The sequence below is a fragment of the Dermacentor albipictus genome, chromosome 6, assembly GCF_038994185.2.
Source record: "Dermacentor albipictus isolate Rhodes 1998 colony chromosome 6, USDA_Dalb.pri_finalv2, whole genome shotgun sequence".
Classification (NCBI taxonomy): domain Eukaryota; kingdom Metazoa; phylum Arthropoda; class Arachnida; order Ixodida; family Ixodidae; genus Dermacentor; species Dermacentor albipictus.
Window position 1 is genome coordinate 64,717,080 of NC_091826.1, and position 20,432 is coordinate 64,737,511.

Below are 20,432 nucleotides of genomic sequence, written 5' to 3' on the forward strand. Positions count from 1 at the left end.
GTTTGCATGAGATGGAAAAGTAATCTGCGTTGTGAATGGTATCGTCTCAGCACGACTCGGTGCCTCAGATGATATCGCCGTTCGTATAGTAGACACGAAATCCAAAAACGCATCCTTTTTTTTATGCTCCAACAGTTCTCGATCGACGAAGGCAAGTGCTTGCTGATTGCGATTTTGCCGTCGCACGAGTGGTATTGATTGCTATTGTACCGTTTGTACGTCATCGTTAATGTTACTATATTATTCCTTCAATGACTCCACAGAACATCAACGGGCTATATGTACACTGGAATACGGCAGCTCGTAGGCACAACAATAGGATTATTAGTGCTTCCAACACATTGGGCACTGGGCCTTCGAATAAAAGAACGATAACACTGCACGCCTGCGCGTCTGCAGTCACAGTGTATTCGCCTTGGTGCGTAAGATTAAATACACAGGAGTTCATCAGTCTGCGTCACGTAGGAGCAGAAATAAGCTACCTTTCGTTCGATTATATTTATTCGAAACCGGTATGAACCCTCATGAACTGGTTCGAACAGGTTTAAACCGTTGCTTCGGAGACGAGCCTAAACGGAACCGGGTAATATCCAGAAGCAAAAGGGTGGCTGCTGGAGAGGTTGATGAAACATTCTTCAGGCAAGGCGAAATCCTTTTAATGGGCAAATCGTAGAAAGAAACGAAGAAGGCGACAGTTCTGTTCTTTTTACGATACGCGCACTACTAAGGATTTCTTCTTTGTCTAATGAATGTTTAACCGTTTGTACGCCCTGGCTAGAGGCGCGACACCCTATCGACGACACCGCGCTGATCTGCTCCGTCCGCCTTAACGGCAGCCGAAACTCCAGCCACACCACGTTAGAGGACTTCAGTACGTCTCACGAAGCCGTTTCTAACGTAGAAGACGCCACGTTGTATCAAGCAGACAAAGCGAGTCCGAAAACAGACACCGCGTCGAGTACCGCCAAGCATATAACATGGGATGCAACATAAAGCACTCTCCCATCGCGGCTAAAACAGGCAGACCCCTATTATAAAGGGAGCTTTACGCAATTAGATGGTGCAGCAGCGCCCATTAAAAAAAAGAAGTTTATAGATAAGTGGCGTTCATAATGCACCCCACTGGAAGGCTATCGTACTTTCGTCAGCAGTCACAGAAGGGACCGCTGACGTCATGGCCGCCACGTTTGGAACATCGTGACTATTCACGGTGAAAAAAAAAAATTCGCAATCACCGACCTGCTGGCTTCGTAGGTGACCTCGAACAGAAGAACTATGGAAACGAGCGAGAAGCCGTTCAGCGAGCCCGCCACCACCATGCGCAGCAGGACGAGTTGCAGGAACGAGTGCGCGTGCACGGTCAACGCCGCGGCGGCCACCGCGAGCACGGCGCACGCGAGCAGGACCGGCCTGCGACCCGTTCGGTCCGCCATCTTGCCGAGGAAGGGCGCGCAGACGACGCCCCCTAGGTAGGTGTAGAGGCGCGCCGCGAGCACCAGCCACGCGTTGGAGCACACCAGGTCCCACTCGTTCAGGGCCGTGAGGACGTCCGGAGGCAGGTCGTAGTCCCAGTCGCTGCACGGGAGCTCTCCCCGAGGCCCGGCGACGACCCCGGGCCACAACGCCGAGGAGGACGCGGAGCCCGATGTGGCTGCTGCTGCTACGTCGTCCAGAGAGGGAGAAAGAACTCGCGTAAAATTATGTCGCTGTATCGGCCAACGGGCAAATCAATAACACCGTTCGTAATGCGGCATCTTGCATGATCAACCCTTACCTCCGCACTCGCGCGACCTTGGAATGGCGCACCGCGTCAACCATACGTAAGCAGCGCGACCAACATGAATTTAGATAGATCGCTGGCGCATGTAGTACACACGTTTTGTTTGAGGAGTCACTGATCACTGCATTCCTTATCTGTCACCGAATGGTGTCATTTCAGTACTAAAAAAAAAGAAAGAACGCGTGTAATTTCGCTGAGCTTGCGAAACTCCTGGAACGTAAACTTTCAGCCATTTTGCGATAACGAACTGTCAGCAAACTCGGCAACTGTAAACGCGCCTGTGCGTATACTACACACCGGTGCCATGCGAGTAGGGAAACCTGTAGACTGAGCATCTGCTGTAGCGGCCGTCGGGACCCACGGGAATGGAAGCGTTCTTCCACGCCTGCGCGCTCTGGTTGGCGAACTCGGGCGGCTGCCTGCACCAGTGGTCCACCGCGTCGACGGGCGCCAGCAGCCGCATCGACTGGTAGTGGAAGGCGAGCGCCCCGAGCGACAGCTGGGCGCAGGCCAAGATGCGCAGCTGGTGCGATCCCTGGCCCAGAATCTCGCTCGTCGACGGCTCGGCCGACGTGAGGCGGTAGGACTGCGCGTCGCCGAACGTGACCGTACTCAGTGCGCGCGACTTGCGCTTGGGCGACGGCGACAGCGTGGGGTCCTGGCCATCGTGACAGACCTGCACATGCACATGCCAGTTCAGAAAAGAAAATCAAAGGGACCTCAGGAGACGCGGGTTGAAATTGCGCCGCTGCCATGCTTGTCGCGATATCTAGAGAAATTGCGGACCACGTGATGTAATAGAGTGATCAAATGGTTGCGGCATCGACCAATCGTTCCACGAACACACGCGCTCGTCCCTATGCGCTCAGTCTCTACAACCCCGTGCGGTGCCGCGAAGGCTAGGGCTCGTTATGAGGCATTCAGTAAACGAGCCTATTGTGCGCGTTCGGAGGAGGGAAGAGGGCTCTCCCACTGCGCGCTGCTAATACTTCCTTTAGGCTTCCTTTAAATCGTCATCGCGCTGAAAGAGGTTACCGGGTGACAATGGATGAGCCTTTCTCCGGATTCTCTATCCTGGTTTGCTGTCGCGACCCGTACTTTTCGCTTCAGTGCCCGGAGTCGGCGAGGCAGAGTACGGCTACCCAGTTGATGATAGTGACCGAGGATAGTACGCGATGACTATGCAGTATGCACCAACAAACGGAAGGGCCCAGGGTCTACTTCTAGATCTGCTCAGAGGGCAGGCGAGGGCCTCCTTGACGGTAGCCAAGCCACCTTGTCGAAAACCTCCGCTTCATGCTTCAGCTTCCCTTTTTGGTCAAGCGGTGACTACTAGTAGTCCCATGCGTTGTGGGCAAGTCGTGCAGTCAACCTACTTTTGCTTGGATGTAGTGTCCCGAGCTGAGCCGGTGTTGCGGACGCCAGGATATCAACGAAAAAGCATTTCATGGGCCGTTTTATTTGTGATCACGTTACAGCCAGTCTTTGTCGGCGTGAAATGGCAGCGCTACTAAATATACAGTATACAACTATATACCATCTCTATCGTGACACAAATGTATTATCGAACTATACAGCAATCGTTTCGTGGCTTACCGCCGGCGACGGAAGCTCCAAAGACGGTGGCATCACCAGCCTATCATCCTTCTCGATCGGGGCGTAGCCGGACACTGGTCGGCTTTGGGCCAATACATTCTCGGACTCGTCCACATCTCGCATATCGATGGCCTGTGTACGTGTACAAAAAGTAGAAAAAGAAATAGCTCGATGTAGCATCCAAGTATAGCCAGACACATTTTCGGTTGACAACCGAAGCTTGAAAATTCCTCGCGCGCGAGCCGCCCCCGCTTCTGACTATGTAGGTCATCAAGCACCATGTCACTGTTACATTGGTGACATAAGTGCTGGTTTATAACAGGAAGAGTGCCAATAATACGTCTACATCATGGAAGACAATGCCAGCAGGGAATTTCAACAGTCAGGCTAGCACAACATGGCGCAGTACAACCGCCAATCCCTAGTTCTGAGTTCCGAGCAACCGGCGCCACGAACATCGATCACAAATAGGCAAAACGGGTGGAACGGCTTCAAAACTTCCTCGTCACGTCCGACATTAGCGTGGACACTCGCAGAAAGCTAATTAAGTCGGGGAAGAGGTGCTCGACATCGTGCAGTCTCTCCCCGTTAGTACGTTAAAAAACAAGATCAGAGTAGGACGCGGCCAAAACAAATCTCGACGCCCACTTCCGACAGCTAGAGCCAACACTGCTTTGTCTATTATTTTCTACAAACAAGAAAAAAAAATCACCGCCCAAGCACACCGTGCAAATGTCAAACCAGCGAAGCTGAAACGTGCGGCCCCGGTGTTTAGCACTGGGTTAATCCTGAATGTTCATTAAATGACGGCTTGGTAGGCTGCCGGATCCTCGGTACCCAGTTGCTGCTTGCGCTCGGCTGCACAAACCTGTTCTTGTTCCCGGGCTGCAGCATCGGCACTGCGTAGACGAGCCCATCCCCGGTTCTCCTCGCGGCGTTGCTGATCGAAAGATGCCTGCTCCTCAGGAGTAAGTATGTCGGATGCCCTTGCCATTTAGGAGCGGGAAGGAAACTGCTGCGCGCGCGCTCGGCTGCGATTGAGACCAACGACGTCACTATACTGGCGAAGCCAATCACAGACCTTTTTTTTTCCACATGCGCATGGGTTTGCGCCGGAGAAGTTTTCCGCGTACAGGCGAACGGACGGACGAATCGGCTAGCCATATTGACCCCTGTTTGCGGTGATCCCGTGGGAGCTGCCATGGGAGCTGCCTTCAACTGCCTCCGTTGCCTCCCTGTTTACAATGGGTTTGTATGACGCCGGTGCGGCTTAGCAAACTTCTGTTTCGGGAGATATCGTAGACGGTGGCTGGGTGGACGAAACCAAGCTTTGGCCGCAGCTTCAGACAACAAGAAAAAGCGCTTTCGACGCTGATTAAGCTATGTCCAAACGGCGCTAGCAACGTACATGGCGCTTGTTCTAAAAGCGGGTCCAAATATGTATTCGAAGCTATCCAAACTTTCGTCCCATGAATTGGATCAGGACAAGTGTGTTTCGCTCTGAGTTCTTTATTTGGCAAATATATTGAAACAGCGGCTTGTCACATTTTTGACTTCCTCGGTGCGGTCGCTATCTGATTATTTTCTGCCTAATCGCTCGCGGGTCCTATTTCTTCTTGCTGCGCGCAAGCCTTCAAATGTAGCTGTTTTGTAACTTGTAACACCCTGTAGCGAAAATGTATTATCGCTAGTAACTCGCTTATTCTTGTGGACCGCCACGAAACGTTCAGCTTCGACCACTAGAGCGCTATCGGTGTAGTCGGTCATTTATTTTGTGTATATGGTGCACATACATTCAAGTGTGCGCCCATTCACTCACTGACACGTTGGCGATAGAGTAGGCGTAACAACGTGGCCAATGAGCAAATTTCTGTATCCTGGAGGAAAGCGGTCAATCTCGAAGTGCCGGTAATACGTACGGAATGTTGGAGCAGTGGTCAGCGAACTTGGCCACACAGATTCATTCCATTCCTTAATATGCCAGTCACTATTTATGCAGCCAACTACTGCACACGTCTTCAATCCACATGATTCAATCCAGCATGATTGGAGCACAGTGGGTTAGCGGAAAGTCGGTTGCATTTCCGACAGCTGATCGTACAGAAGCAAGGTGGAAGCGGTAGTGGTTTCGTATTCGGGCGCTGTCGCTGAGGCTAAGTGTGGCACACCGCCTAAAGCGCCATCTAGTTTCTTTATAACAAACTGCTCCGCGAAAAGAGTCAATACAGCTTAGCAGTAAAAAAAAACGCCGTTGAAAAGTTTGGATGCGTGTTACGCACGGGCCCCGACAGCTGTTCCGGCACGGTAACTTTGCCAACGACGATCCTCAAATCAAGGTTCACATCACCCTCGAAACAACGTCGAGCCGCCTGCGGAAATGTCACACGCTAAAGCCACTGGAGTTGTCAGAAGTCCTAGAGTAAGGACGACTGTTAGAAGACCTTGCACGCGACGTAGAACGAGACGTCTCCGAGATCGAGAAAAAAGCATCAGCCTGCATTTTAGATAAAACAACACGACACGTACAGCAAATCGTCTGGCAACGTCGGGGCATCGTCGCCGCCACAAGCGACATCGAGCAGTAAATCCACCTTCTCTACAATCCTATGAAACGAACGATGCGACAAGCCAAACTTTTTTCACAACTGCGCTTGTGTAATAGCCACATAAAGGTGGTAGGTTGTGCTGTCTGGGGACAAAACTTGCAAGGCATGCAACAAAATTGGGCATTTTGAGAAGCTGTCTCGTTCGTCGCTGCAGTTACAGCAGCAAGTCATGAAAAGCTCAAGCAGTAACGAGTATGTCATTGTAGCTATGACAATCCTAACAGACCCCCGGAGCAATGGTCCAAAGTCAACAACAAGCCCACTGTCTTTCTTATCGACACAGATGCAAACGACGATGCAGCGGTGTCAGTCATCAATTAAAATGGTCTCCCTCACTGTAACATCAACAACTACTTTGAAGAAACTTGGGAGTTTTCGATACAGAGCAACGTCTCTCTTACAGCTATGTGAGAAGCTCTGTTTGGCATACAAAAAAAAAGTGCGCCGAAGAAGACATCTTTCTTTACCCAGGAGTTCTGCAGAAACAACTTCTCTTGACATTGTATTTGTCACATATCAAATTGAAAAATTTTTAGAGGAAAAGCCAACCATCCAAATGATTCCCAGATAAATACAAGAAATTGAAAAGCTCAAAGATTGTAAAATCTGCTTGTAGACGAAAAAGTCCCTCCAATTTCCCAACCTCACCGATGCATCCATATGGCATTGCACACCCGTACGGAGCAGCAGTTGATCTCGCACCATCGGTGTCCGGGGTAGTTATTACCAAACTCCATCATACTGACGAGATTGGGATATGCATTGTTATGTGTATTCTCAACGCAGTGATTCCAAGTGAAAAACAGCTGCACCCAACTGTAGACGACATCATTGTGCCATTGAATTGAGCAACAGTTTGATCCAGCTTTGATTTGAAGAATGGCTACCGTCGATTGGGATCCTCTAGACAGCTGATGACGTTTTCCACAATTGTTGGCCTATTTCGCTACAAGTGTCTCATCTTCGACACTTGCAGTGCCGCAGAACTCTTATGACACCATCCGATAAACAATATCGCTAATGTGTTGAACGTGAGCGACGATATCTTGGTCTTTCGTACAACTGAACAAGAGCTCAACGCTGCATTGTACGGGGCTTCTCGCAAGTCAAAACGCCAGAGACGCCACAAAAAGTCAATTCTCTTCTCCGCACGGTGTATTATCCCGGTTGTTTTTTGCGGAACCTCGCAGATCTCACGTAATCTTTACGGCAGTTGACACTCAGAAAGCAACTAGTGAATGACCTGCCTGTCATCAGCAGGCTTTCAACAATTAGAAGCAAGCCATGTCAAACGTTTCTAGACTTGCACACTGTGACCCGTCCAAACACAGAAAACTTGTCGTTGATGCCATCGCTTACACCACATGCGTTTTGTGCAATTCTGACACAAACATCGTCATATGCAAGCAGAGCGCTAACAGCTGAAAGCCGCTGTTCTCAGATCAAACGGGAGATGCTTGCAGCTGTGTTTTGCACAGATGACGTTCTACTTTACTTGTGCAGAGCCAACTTCGGTCGTCTCACAGATCACAAGCCTTTGGTTACTATTCTGGAAAACCCCAGATCAGCTCGCGATCTGCCCGTATACCGCGTTTTGCTTTACAGATACAGCAGTATGCATACGGCGTGCAGCATACTGCCAACAGCAGAAACACACCCTGCTTTCTAAAACATCCAGTGCCCCTCGAGACGCAGGAAACTCGAATCGACAACAAAGTACTAGATTGATATGTTTACTTTATCCAGCGCCACTGCATCCCAAGAGCCTCAATACAGGAATCAGTCAAACAAACAGATCCACAACTGCCGCGGCTTGTGAAAGTCATCCCGCATATTTTGCTGTGGATGTCAAAACTAAAGCCATTTGTAGCAATAAGAGCACGATTGACAAGAACACCAGAAGGTATTAATCCCAGTGGAACACGTCCGGTTCCCCTGATGAAACTCCGGGAACGTGCTGTAGAACATGCACCCCGTCTACACCAAAAGATTATGCGGACTTGTTGCTGTCGCCAAACACGGAAGGAGCACATCAGAACATCTGCGACAGCCCGAGCCTCCCCATCAATGGTATCCTATCCGTGACAGGAGACAACCCGGCCACCTTGATGAGTGCATATGCTTTGTTAGCCTTGTAAGGCTTAGAAAATATCGAGTATTAAGTGACTATAAACTTTGCGTGCGAAACACATAAAATGAGAGTACAAAATGTGTGCTCAAAATACTGGGGAAACGTTGCGCTAAGTAAACGCGTCAATACCGCGTCAAGTGTCAGCATTAGTTCGTGTTTATTGGCGTGCACAGTTTGCTTGTGTTTAATGGTTTGCTCAGTTAAACTCCTTGTGCTTTCTCAGTTCAACTTTTTCCTTGTAGTGTAGCGCCTGACTTCAGCCACATACGATTCAGATGGCACACAAGGTTGACACACAACACGAGAGCTTCCTAACCAGCGAGTCTTTTCCGCGTCTGAATCTATTGCAATCTAAGTCATCAAGTTTCATGCCAACGTTACTTAGGATAGATATGTTGTTTCATTGACTTATCGATATATATGACACAGGTCAACAGTGGCCACGCGTACTTTAAGTTGAACAGGGCAGAGTCGATTAATCGATCGCCTTGACAGACTTCTGCCAAACAGAAGTCTGTGTGCCCAACTACGACACGACTGCATTGATTGATTGATTGATTGATTGATTGATTGATTGATTGATTGATTGATTGATTGATTGATTGATTGATTGATTGATTGATTGATTGATTGATTGATTGATTGATTGATTGATTGATTGATTGATTGATTGATTGATCCGACCAACTGCTGCACTGGGCCCGTGTCCTTAAACTGGGCCACGACGACACATCTAGACATCGAGAAAACGTGCTCACTGCCGCCATATCCGGATCCGTGGCACCGTGCGTGATGCCGGTGCTCTCTGAGGCCTCGGCAGCCAGCGCGATGGACCCGAGTTTCTCGTCCCTAATGACGCTGCTGCTTTTGCCGCACGGCCCGGCCGCACCGCGGGTTGTGGTCATCGTAGCGTTCTCGGGAACGAACTCGGGCACGGGCGTCGAAGTGGCGCTGCGGTTGGCAGCCAGGTCGGCCCCTGGGTCGATCGAGATGGTCGTCGACGACACGGCCTCCATAAGGGGCGTGGATGTGTTGGATGGCAAGAGCATGCTCGCCTCGGAGACACGCGATGTTGACGGTGTAGGCGTCTCACCAGCATGCCTCTTCTTCGATTTTCTGCAACGGGGCGATCGGACGACGCCGTATCAGCACGTGCACTCCTCTGAGCAAAGGTTTACGAACCGGGGATCTCGCGCTCAAACCGATTTCCATTTGCGCATTTCAATGTAGCTTGAATTCGGGGATCGCAGTCGAAATGTGGCGTTGAGATCTTTCCAGAAAAGCCCGTCAATTTCATTTTGTGGACCTGAAATAAAAATTGATTCAGTTTCTCCACAAGCCTGTGGTATGCGACTCAATAGAGAAGTGCCACACTGGGAACGACCCTATACCCCCGGAAATTTCTGCGTTTGTACGTGGCTTGTCCGTTCTTTCCTTTTCCCCCTCATCCTCCCCATTTGAGAGCGTGACTCTCTCCTCCAAAACAATTCCTGGTTACGTTTGTGCTCACGGGTGTACGACTTGGCACGGTGCGTGGCAAAAGTGAGGCTGCGGCCATAAAATTTTCTGCAACAATTATTGTGAGAACTCTGACATAGCGATTGTTTAATCCCAACGAGAATACCGGGCATATTATAGCGTTCGGGTTTGTGTGAGTTGCATGTTCTTGTGACGTTTCTCATCCCGCTTTAACTTTCCTAAGTTCCAAAAAATCATATTTCGCTATACCCGCAGGGAACATTGTTCTACGTACGTGCGTAATCTGTGAATACTTCCGTATATGGCAAAATTTATTTTCTTTTTCACTATAACAAACTTTGCAAAGCCGTTTAAAGCCAGAAGAACGAAGCCTACGCAAATCTTTGTACTGTCCATCAATCCCATACTGACTGAACCGCCATCCTTACTGGTGGTTCAGTCAGCACGGGAACATGTCGCCGTAGACACTAGCGCCAGAGTTTTTCCCAGTAACCTTCTCAAGAAACTGCGAACTACGCATCGCCTCCGAGATAGCATGCTGGAAGTAGCTCGCGCAATCTCTGAGGCCACGAGCTATAGCGGACTCAATAAACATCCGCACTCGTGTAATCGCAGTGGAGTTGGCTGAGAAAGAAGTGGCTTGTTTTATCCTGCATCTGATACGCGGAATGTCTTTCTTACACTTTCAAAAATAATAATCGCGATTCATGAACTAAAGACCTCTGCATATAATTTCTCGTGCGTTCTACGGCAAACTTATCAATTTGTGAATAACTCTAAACAACAAAGCGTTGTAAATTTATGGGCCGTGTTTATAGTAGTCTAAAGGGTCGGAAGAAACGATGACGGTTGCATGTAATAATTTTGGCTTCTGTGTATAAAGGCGGACGTACACTTTTAAAAAAATTCATTTAGAAAACAATGCTGCGCTTCTACGATTGTGGCGATTTGCATCGCGATTGGTACCCCTGTTGCATCTGCGAAAGAACCGTACCTTTTAAGTGCTAAGTGCCAAGCCCTATCTACGAGAACATTGAGGCGAGCCGGTTTTTCCACAGTAGTCACGTGTATCATGGATAGGTTAAGCAACGGTCCGCTTGATGATTGCGCTGCATGTTATCATACGTTCATTTCCATAGTTGATCTGCGCAGATATTATGCATCAAAAATGGCGTTTTGTTGTATGTTCGAGACAAGATTACGCCGCTTTTCTTCTACGTTTGTCACTGGTCATCCCTGTGAATCTGCAACCGGGTTCCGGGGAGGGGCCGGAGAAAGGAGCAGGGGACTGTCGCTCGCCCGTTGGTTCGTCCATTCATTCAGGCTACGCGCATACTTTGGCAATGGTCTTCGATTATTTCTACACATATTTTTTTCAATAATCGCAAGAATTAAGTATGACGGCGAACGACGCAACCCATCTAGCTGAGGGGGAGGAGCGGAGAAAATTATTAGTCGAGGGTGAGGGTCAGTGTGGAGAGGGGTAAACGTTTAGCAGGTGAGGATGAGGCTGACGTGAGAAGGAATCGTGTGTTGGGTTCGGCAGAAAAAAAAAGATCATTTGCTCAGCTCTGTTGGCGAGTGGTTTGGTCTGAAGGAAGCGAGAGATTAATTTTCCTTAAATTTCAGTTAGCCCGCACTTAGATAAAAATGGGCTTGACCCAGTCCCGTGCGCGAACTGCGAAGAACGCGACGCGGCGGATATCTCGAATTTGCGAACAAAATTCTTCGCAAATTCGAGATATAGCAGACGACTACTCCTGATTGCCACAGCAGGGCGCCAGGCGGCGTCCAAGTTTGTGGCACCATGGCGACTACACTATCGAAAAGGGCCCAGTAACGCAGCAGCTCACCTCCTCTTGGACGTTGCCGAGGTCCCCGTGCCGACCCGGGAGCGACTCCGATGACGTTTCGGCCCCTTTGAGTCTTTTCCTTCTGCTTTGGAGAACGTGCCTCCTTCACTCATGGTGCCAGCTAGACGCAAGGAAACGTTCTTCTCGGTCGAGGAACTCGATCGCGGCGAAACGTTTGGTTTGGTTTGGTTTGGAGCCCGTAGATGTAGCACAACCCACTACGGGGGATTGGCCATGAAACGTGATACGGCGTTCGATTCAACTTCTTCTTCGTAACCTTTTAGGCACGTGTGCCCTCTGCTAAGGCACGCGGAAGCTTTGGCCCACATGGAGTTCCAAAAATGCATGACATTTTTAGTACGAAGCCCCTTGCTGCGGCACCAGCTTTTGTTTTCCTTATATGCAATAATATTGTCTCAGAATACTCGAGAATATACTTTCTGTGTCCCTCTGTTCTGCTTCGCACTGCACCATATAACCTATGGTCACGACACTTTACCCTACCTAACCCTTCTGCATCCTGCACTATGCTCGGATCTGCAGGAAGTAGGAAATATATTTCGTTTCTTGTGCCTCCTTTGAGGCTTTTCCAAGTCCACTGCCTGTTACTTCGCTTCCTGAAGAAAGTATTCATTATTCGGGGCCTATTCCTTTACGCGAATTCTACCAACATCTCTGCTCTAGTGTTCCTAGAATCGATGCCGTAGTTGCCAATTGCTTGTTCCCCAGCCTGCTTTTTGTCCACTTTTGCAGTGAAGTCGCCCATGATTGCTCAGTATGCTGCGTTTGCACCTTTCTCCCGACTAATTTAGCATCTTCATAAAACTGTTCTATTCCTACATCATCGTGAGCGGAGATTGGAGCGTAGCCTTCTACTACCTTTATTCTATACCTCCCATATTCACATTTATTATATTACTATACGACTGCTACCCTGACATTAACGCTGTAGAATTCAATGTCGCTCGCTATGTCCTTGTGGGTCAGAAATCCTATCAGGAAGACGTTTGTAGCAGAGGACGTGGCCGTTAGTCACCACTGTATAAGAGTCATCGGTTGTTCTAACCTCACTAACACCAATAATATCCCAGGCAATGCCTGGTAATTCATCACTTGACAGGGTTCGCGCACTCAAATGTTGCCAGGTTCAATAATCACGCATGGATACTTGGATACGCATGGATACGAACTTGGATACTGTATGGATACGAAGTATCCACGTAGGCATGAATACTTCGCGAGCAGGAGGCAACCTTGCGCATCGCTGCGACAGAAATCACGCTGCCGCAAACCAGGGGCGTAGCCAAGGGGGGGGGGGCTTCAGCCCCCCCCCCCCCGAAATTTTTTCGTGCTCTCATGCGCCGCCGACGAAAACACCTCCCGGCGCCGGAAATCATGCTCGATTTTGTCTAGAATGTCCTTAATTCACGCTCGAAAAAACATTTTAGCGCAAACATTGAGAAATCGGGCTAGATTTCGCGGAAACGCCCATGCATCGGGACTCGCATATCGTAACGCAAGGAGCCCCACCGAGCACAAAATTTCAAGGGCGTTATGATGGCGAGCGGGCTCGTCTCGGCATCTCGCGGAGGCCGCAGTATCTACGGAGCGCTTGGATTTCAATTCTGAAACTTTGCGGGTATAAAGTTCTCATAACATTTTGATGCGAAAGGTGCATTGACATTTCCAAAGTCGTGCTTTAGATTTTCAATTCCGGAACTTTGTGGGTTTAATGCTGTTGTAAACATTTGACGCCAAAGACTCCAGGCGCATTCCTGCCGTTGCCCTCATGTTCCGTATAAATAAAGGCCAAGGGCGATAACATCGTGACCGCATGCTCTATGTGCGAGTGAAAGCGTGGGGGGAAAGGGGAGGGGTTGAGCAGACGATGGTGGCTCAGTCTTGTGTGCGCAAGGGAGAAAAGCGGGGAGGAAGCGCGCCGCCTTCCGTCGCACGCGATACATTTTGGGAGTGGAGGGAGGGGGGGGGGGGGTGCTGTGATCTGTGTACCTGTGGTTGCGCAACCTGTTTATTTGCCTTGTTTGATGCATTATATATAGTGGCTTTTTCTTAGGTACGTAGATTTATTGGAAACTTATACGTATATTTAAACATCTTGTTGCGAGGTTTTGTGTATATGCGGAGTGAACTTTGTTCACTTCGCATATATGTATCTGTATCTGCAAGCTGTATCTTCACATTTGTATATTCCATTGTATCTTCGCATTTCTAATGTACGAAGGCGAGTCAAATGAAAGTGAGACAACCCGTGCCGCGCAATGATGGTTCGGTTCATTATTTTTGAGGCATGCGCATAGGACATACGCATCTCATTTACAAGTGACATGCAGAGGTGAGGTTAAATGTTCTTTATAGCTCTCATACACTGGGTTGAACATGATTGCGTGACATAATGGACCCTCCAAAAGTTGAACAGCTCTGTGTCGTGAGGTTTTTGACAAATGAAGATGTTTCCCAAAAAGAAATTATTCGCCGTATTGCTGCCGTATGCGTGGAAGATTGCGTTTCATTGGCCACTTTGAAGCGTTGTAGCAAACTGTTCAAAGAAGGACATGAAAGTCACAAAGACGATCCATGCCCGGGCCAAAGCCACCGTGCAATCACCCTCAACACAATTGAAAAGGCCGTGGTCGCTCAGTGGCTATGGTGTTGGGCTGCTGAGCACGGGGTCGCGGGATCGAATCCCGCTCACAGCGGCTGCATTTTGAGGGAGGCGAAAACACCCGTGTACTTAGATTTAAGTGCACGTCAAAGAACCCCAGATGAGCTCGACGACTCTTTGTCTGCAATTGTGACCGGGAATGACTCATGGTGCCGCTACTACTAGCCTGAAACACTACGGCAAAGCTTACAGTGGAAACATTTAAATTCACCACTCCCAAGGAAAACAGTGGCCGTCATTTCTGCCGGAAAAGTGTTGACTTCTTTTTAGATCGTTAAGGGCCATTATTGATCAAATTTTCTAAACCTGGAGAAACTCTAAATAATTTCAGATATTGTGAAAGGTCGGATCGGCTGCGTGTCGCAATCAAGAACAAACGACGTGGAAAATTGAGCATTGGGAACATCTTCCTTCACGACGTTGCCCGTTCCCACGTCGCTGATGCGGTTAATACAAAACTGGCAAAGTTAAAGTGGGAAATGCTTCAACATCCCTCATGCAGCCCAGACCTGTTGCCTTGCGTCTTCCACATTTGGTAAAATTTGAAAAAAAAAACTGCTTAAGGGAACCAGATTCATGTCGGAAGATGAAGTGTAATTAGTTACAGATTTTTGAGGCAGCAACCCAAGAAGTCTTATGAGACGGGAATTACGCGACTCGTTAGTAGGACAAGTGTCTAAATACTCATGGTGACTACTTTTAAATAAAGTACCCCGTTTGTCATATATTCGCATTGGCTCACTTTCATTTGACTCCCCCTCGTATATTTTGCAGAACTCCTGCTTTTTATATGTGTTATATATAATGTCGGAGCAATTACTCGCAATACACAACCGGTGACAGCTGCTCCTGCGCAATGCATTCCAACAAAGGAAAGCGTCATTTAGATTTTCCTCTGGTCGTTCATATGTACGAAAATGTAAACATGGTTGTTGAATGACCGAGATATATATATATATATATATATATATATTATTGTTCCCTCCACTAATTCTATCAGGAGGAGGCCGAGCTGCAAAGTGAGCCCCCCACGAACGAAATTTCTGGCTACGCCACTGCCGCAAACGCATATGTGCAAGCTGCAAGCGAAAATCGTTCTGCGACGTGCGCGGCAAAAGGTTTGCTTTAGCCCCAATCGAACCATGTGAAAAAGACTGCGACTTTCGCTTCACTCCGAGAGACGGCGAAGTTGGAAAGCCAGGGAAACGATTAAGCATGTTTTATTAGAATGTGAAGACGTCTGCCCAGCGGTCGATTTAGGCACCACTGGCCTCCTTGAAACCCTTGGGTACGGCGAGAGCAGTTGAAAAGAGGCAGACATCTTGACTACACACTAATTGTAGCTAATAGGATTTCAGATTGTCTTAAAAGATGTTCCCACTCACTGTTTTCTATTGCCACTTCCAAAAAAAAAAGGCTGTCATTGATTTTTGAGCCTAACTTTATTTTTGCTTGTTTGTTTTTACCATGTCCGCAATAAGGATTAGTAAGAGGCGACTCACAACACGCGCAGCCGCTGAGAAAAAAGCACAACGTCGACACAGTTGGAAACACAGTCGCATACGAGGATGAGCTGCACAAGTCCACTACAGCAGACTCATCATCATCATCATCATCATCATCATCAGCCTGGTTACGCCCACTGCAGGGCAAAGGCCTCTCCCATACTTCTCCAACAACCCCGGTCATGTACTAATTGTGGCCATGCCGTGCCTGCAAACTTCTTAATCTCATACGCCCACCTAACTTTCTGCCGCCCCCTGCTACGCTTCCCTTCCCTTGGGATCCAGTCCGTAACCCTTAATGACCATCGGTTATATTCCCTCCTCATTACATGTCCTGCCCATGCCCATTTCTTTTTCTTGATTTCAACTAAGATGTCATTAACTCGCGTTTGTTCCCTCACCCAATCTGCTCTTTTCATATCCCTTAACGTTACACCTATCATTCTTCTTTCCATAGCTCGTTGGGTCGTCCTAAATTTGAGTAGAAACCTTTTCGTAAGCCTCCAGGTTTCTGCCCCATAGGTGAGTGCTGATAAGACACAGCTATTATATACTTTTCTCTTGAGTGATAATGGCAACCTGCTGTTCATGATCTGAGAATGCCTGCCAAAGGCTCCCCAGCCCATTCTTATTCTTCTGATTATTTCCTTCTCATGATCCGGATCCGCCGTCACTACCTGCCTTATGTAGATGTATTCCCTTACGACTTCCAGTGCCTCGCTGCCTATTGTAAATTGCTGTTCTCTACTGAGACTGTTAAGCATTACTTTATTTTCTGCATATTAATTTTTAGACCCACTCTTCTGCTTTGCCTCTCCAGGTCAGTGAGCATGCATTGAAATTGGTCCCCTCAGTTACTAAGCAAGGCAATATCATCATCGAATCGCAAGTTTCTAAGGTATTCTCCATTAACTTTTATCCCCAATTCTTCCCAATCCAGGTCTCTGAATCCCTCCTGTAAGCACGCTGTGAATAGCATTGGAGATATCGTATCTCCCTGCCTGACGCCTTTCTTTATTGGGATTTTGTTGCTTGCTTTATGGAGGACTACGGTGGCTGTGGAGCCGCTATAGATATCTTTCAGTATTTTTACATACGGCTCGTCTACACCCTGATTCCGTAATGCCTCCATAACTGCTGAGGTTTCGACAGAATCGAACGCTTTCTCGTAATCAATGAAAGCTATATATAGGGTCGGTTATATTCGGCACATTTCTCTATCACCTGATTGATAGTGTGAATATGATCTATTGTTGAGTAGCCTTTACGGAATCCTGCCTGGTCCTTTGCTTGACAGAGGTCTAAGGTGCTCCTGATTCTATTTGCGATTACCTTAGTAAATAGTTTGTAGGCAACGGACAGTAAGCTGATCGGTCTATAATTTTTCAAGTCTTTGGCGTCCCCTTTCTTATGGATTAGGATTATGTTAGCGTTCTTCCAAGATTCCGGTACGCTCGAGGACATGAGGCATTGCGTATACAGGGTGGCCAGTTTCTCTAGAACAATCTGTCCCCCATCCTTCAACTAATCTGCTGTTACCTGATCCTCCCCAGCTGCCTTCCCCCTTTGCATATCTCCCAAGGCTTTCTTTACTTCTTCCGGGGTTACCTTTGGGATATCGAAATCGTCTAGACTATTTTCTCTTCCATTATCGTCGTGGGTGCCACTGGTACTGTATAAATCTCTATAGAACTCCTCAGCCACTTGAACTATCTCATCCATATTAGTAATGATATTGCCGGCTTTGTCTCTTAACGCATACATCTGATTCTTGCCAATTCGTAGTTTCTTCTTCACTGTTTTTAGGCTTCCTCCGTTCCTGAGAGCATGTTCAATTCTATCCATATTATACTTCCTTATGTCAGTTGTCTTACGCTTGTTGATTAACTTCGAAAGTTCTGCCAGTTCTATTCTAGCTGTAGGGTTAGATGCTTTCATACATTGGCGTTTCTTGATCAGATCTTTCGTCTCCTGCGATAGTTTGCTGGTATCCTGCCTAACGGAGTTACCACCGACTTCCATTGCACACTCCTTAATGATGCCCACAACATTGTCGTTCATTGTTTCAACACTAAGGTCCTCTTCCTGAGTTAAAGCCGAATACCTGTTCTGTAGCTTGATCTGGAATTCTTCTATTTTCCCTATTACCGCTAACTCAATAATCGGCTTCTTATGTACCAGTTTCTTCCGTTCCCTCCTCAAGTCTAGACTAATTCGAGTTCTTACCCAACGTTACTAGACTAGCTTCAGTTATAAAACTCGGCGCCTTTGCGCGGAACCGCCACCCGCCCGCGCGTTCTTGGCGCTGCAGTCGCGCCCGGCTTCACTTCCTCACTAGCCGGCTACGCGGGCGGGCCAAACTAAGCACGCGGTGCAGCGTTGGTGTATTCTGTGGTTCGTTGTTGGCGCGAATTTCAGCAAGCATGTCATCCGTGAAACTGTAGCCTTCGCCGAGTTTCTTAAGAATATCAGCAGACGATGTCGACAGTTCGGCGCACCACTTTTTCTGTGCTCCCAGCAATGCGACACTTCGCTCGGCGTGAAACAGAGCGATTCCTCGTGCCGACCGGGAACTCGCTGCGAAATCAACGGCACGCGCTCGTGCCACTGCTCCCGCGTTCGTCGGCGTCTTCCACAGTTGGCTGTGTGGCCGTCCATCTTTCCAGCGTATAATTTCACTTCACTTCTGTCGTCGTAATGGGGAGGCCGCGTTTACTGGGGTATGAGCCATTGCTTAAGGGAGTATGAGCCACTCGTGGTCATACCTAACGGAAAGATTTAATTTTGAGGAATCACAAGCAGCAAATCGCAGGCGAAGGCTGCTAACCACGCCGCCGAGCAAACTCGAGACATCGAACGCAAGCGACAACTGCGGACATACCATCAGTGACGTCGTTCTCTCTCGCAGCCGATTGTGTAACCTGATAACTGAGAAATACTTTAATGAACCCTCAGGATTAACCCAGTGATAAACACAGGGGCCGCATGTTTCACCTTCGCTGATTAAGCATCTTCACGGAATAAAAAATCCGACTTCTTTTGTGTGTGTGTGTGGCTTGTGTGTACAAAGACCAACCTCATCTTTCTTTTTGTAGTGCTTCTTTGACGTGGTGAGAAGCTTCGGTGGGGATGAAGATCATCCTACAATCACGCACTTTGGCCAGATATTCAGGCTCGTGAGCCTAAACTGCGCGAAACGTTAAGACGACAGGAAGAAACAACATTTAGAAACGCAGCTTCTGCGCTTGGCTGTATGCGTTTCTTCCTTTCGTGCAGTTTACCCTCCTTTCAGTATTAACGAACTGGCGCGATAAATCTTATTGCTGTAGGTGGATACCGCTTTCTCGTGGTATCACTAATTCGGACAAGGGCGAACGCCAGCGAGCGTGAAACACGCGCAAACTACCCGTCCGCACGAGCTCAAGGCTGCGACGAGGCGTCTGCAGTGGAGCCCGATGGAACAGCGTTGCCCTCTGGCGGCTGTCACATAAGTGGCGACAGCGGCTGTAAGCGCGCGGGCGGGGAGTTTTACAACTGAAGCTAGTCTAGTAACGTTGTTCTTACCATCCTGTGGTCACTGCAGCGCACCTTGCCGAGCACGTCCACATCTTGTATGATGCCAGGGTTATAGCGCAGAGTATGAAGTCTATTTCATTTCTAGACTCGCCGTTCGGGCTCCTCCACGTCCACTTTCGGCTATCCCGCTTGCGGAAGAAGGTATTCATTATCCTCATATTATTCTGTTCCGCAAACTCACTAATAACTCTCGCCTGCTATTCCTAGTGCCTATGCCATATTCCCCCACTGCCTTGTCTCCAGCCTGCTTCTTGCCTACCTTGGCATTAAAGTCGCCCATTAGTATGGTGTATTTAGTTTTCACTCTGCCCATCGCCGATTCCACGTCTTCATAGAAGCTTTCGACTTCCTGGTCATCATGATTGGATGTAGGGGCGTAGACCTGTACAATCTTCATTTTGTACCTCTTAATAAGTTTCACAGCAAGACCTGCCACCCTCTCGTTAATGCTATAGAATTCCTGTATGTTACCAGCTATATTCTTATTAATGAGGAATCCGACTCCTAGTTCTCTCCGCTAAGCCACGGTAGCACAGGACGTGCCCGCTTTTTAGCACTGTATATGCTTCTTTTGGCCTCCTAACTTCACTGAGCCCTATTATATCCCATTTACTGCCCTCTAATTCCTCCAATAGCACTGCTAGACTCGCCTCACTAGATAACGTTCTAGCGTTAAACGTTGCCAGGTTCATATTCCAATGGCGGCCTGTCCGGAGCCAGTGATTCTTTGCACCCTCTGCTGCGCCACAGGTCTGACCGCCGCCGTGGTCAGTTGCTTCGCAGCTGCTGGGGACTGAGGGCCGGGGTTTGATTGTTGTGTTCATATAGGAGGTTGTGGCCAAGTACTGCACCAGGGTACTACAGGAGACTCGCACGATGATAAAAATACACGTCAAAGACCCGAAGAGGGGTCTCCACAACAGACCAGGCTCCTTCGAAAAGTAGAACAAAATTCACAGGCCGAAACACCACCGAATGCAAGGAGAGCGATGGCAGCTCATCTTCCAAACCTTCAAAGCCACTCGTTCTGGCTCTTCTTGCGACAGTAGGAACGATCGTTCTTGCAGCGCTATGGTTCCGTAAAGGAATCAAGGATAAAAGTGAAGCTCAAGTGGCACTAAAAAAGGGTCTTGCGCAATCGACCGCGACAACGAATTGGTGATAGCGGTAGAGTTGAATACTTTGCAACCTAATAAGCTTTCGTCAAGACAATCTGTCCAGTT

General features: G+C 48.4%; 1 protein-coding gene across 4 annotated transcripts in view; it reads right to left on the minus strand.

Annotated features, from left to right (window-relative positions):
- The window catches only part of LOC135912332 (uncharacterized), a 96,338-nt gene that overhangs the window by 62,810 nt on the left and 13,096 nt on the right, over window positions 1-20,432 (minus strand). For 3 of the 4 annotated variants that reach the window (XM_065444740.2, XM_070540680.1, XM_065444745.2), the window contains exons 2-5: window positions 8,872-9,229; window positions 3,377-3,508; window positions 2,078-2,456; window positions 1,240-1,660 (exon numbers count right to left, since the gene is read on the minus strand). In XM_065444740.2, the coding sequence (XP_065300812.2) occupies window positions 1,240-1,660; window positions 2,078-2,456; window positions 3,377-3,508; window positions 8,872-9,229 (1,290 nt within the window). Of the gene's footprint in view, window positions 1-1,239; window positions 1,661-2,077; window positions 2,457-3,376; window positions 3,509-8,871; window positions 9,230-11,445; window positions 11,606-20,432 lie in introns of those variants that run through there. The other variant, XM_070540679.1, reaches the window with a different exon arrangement.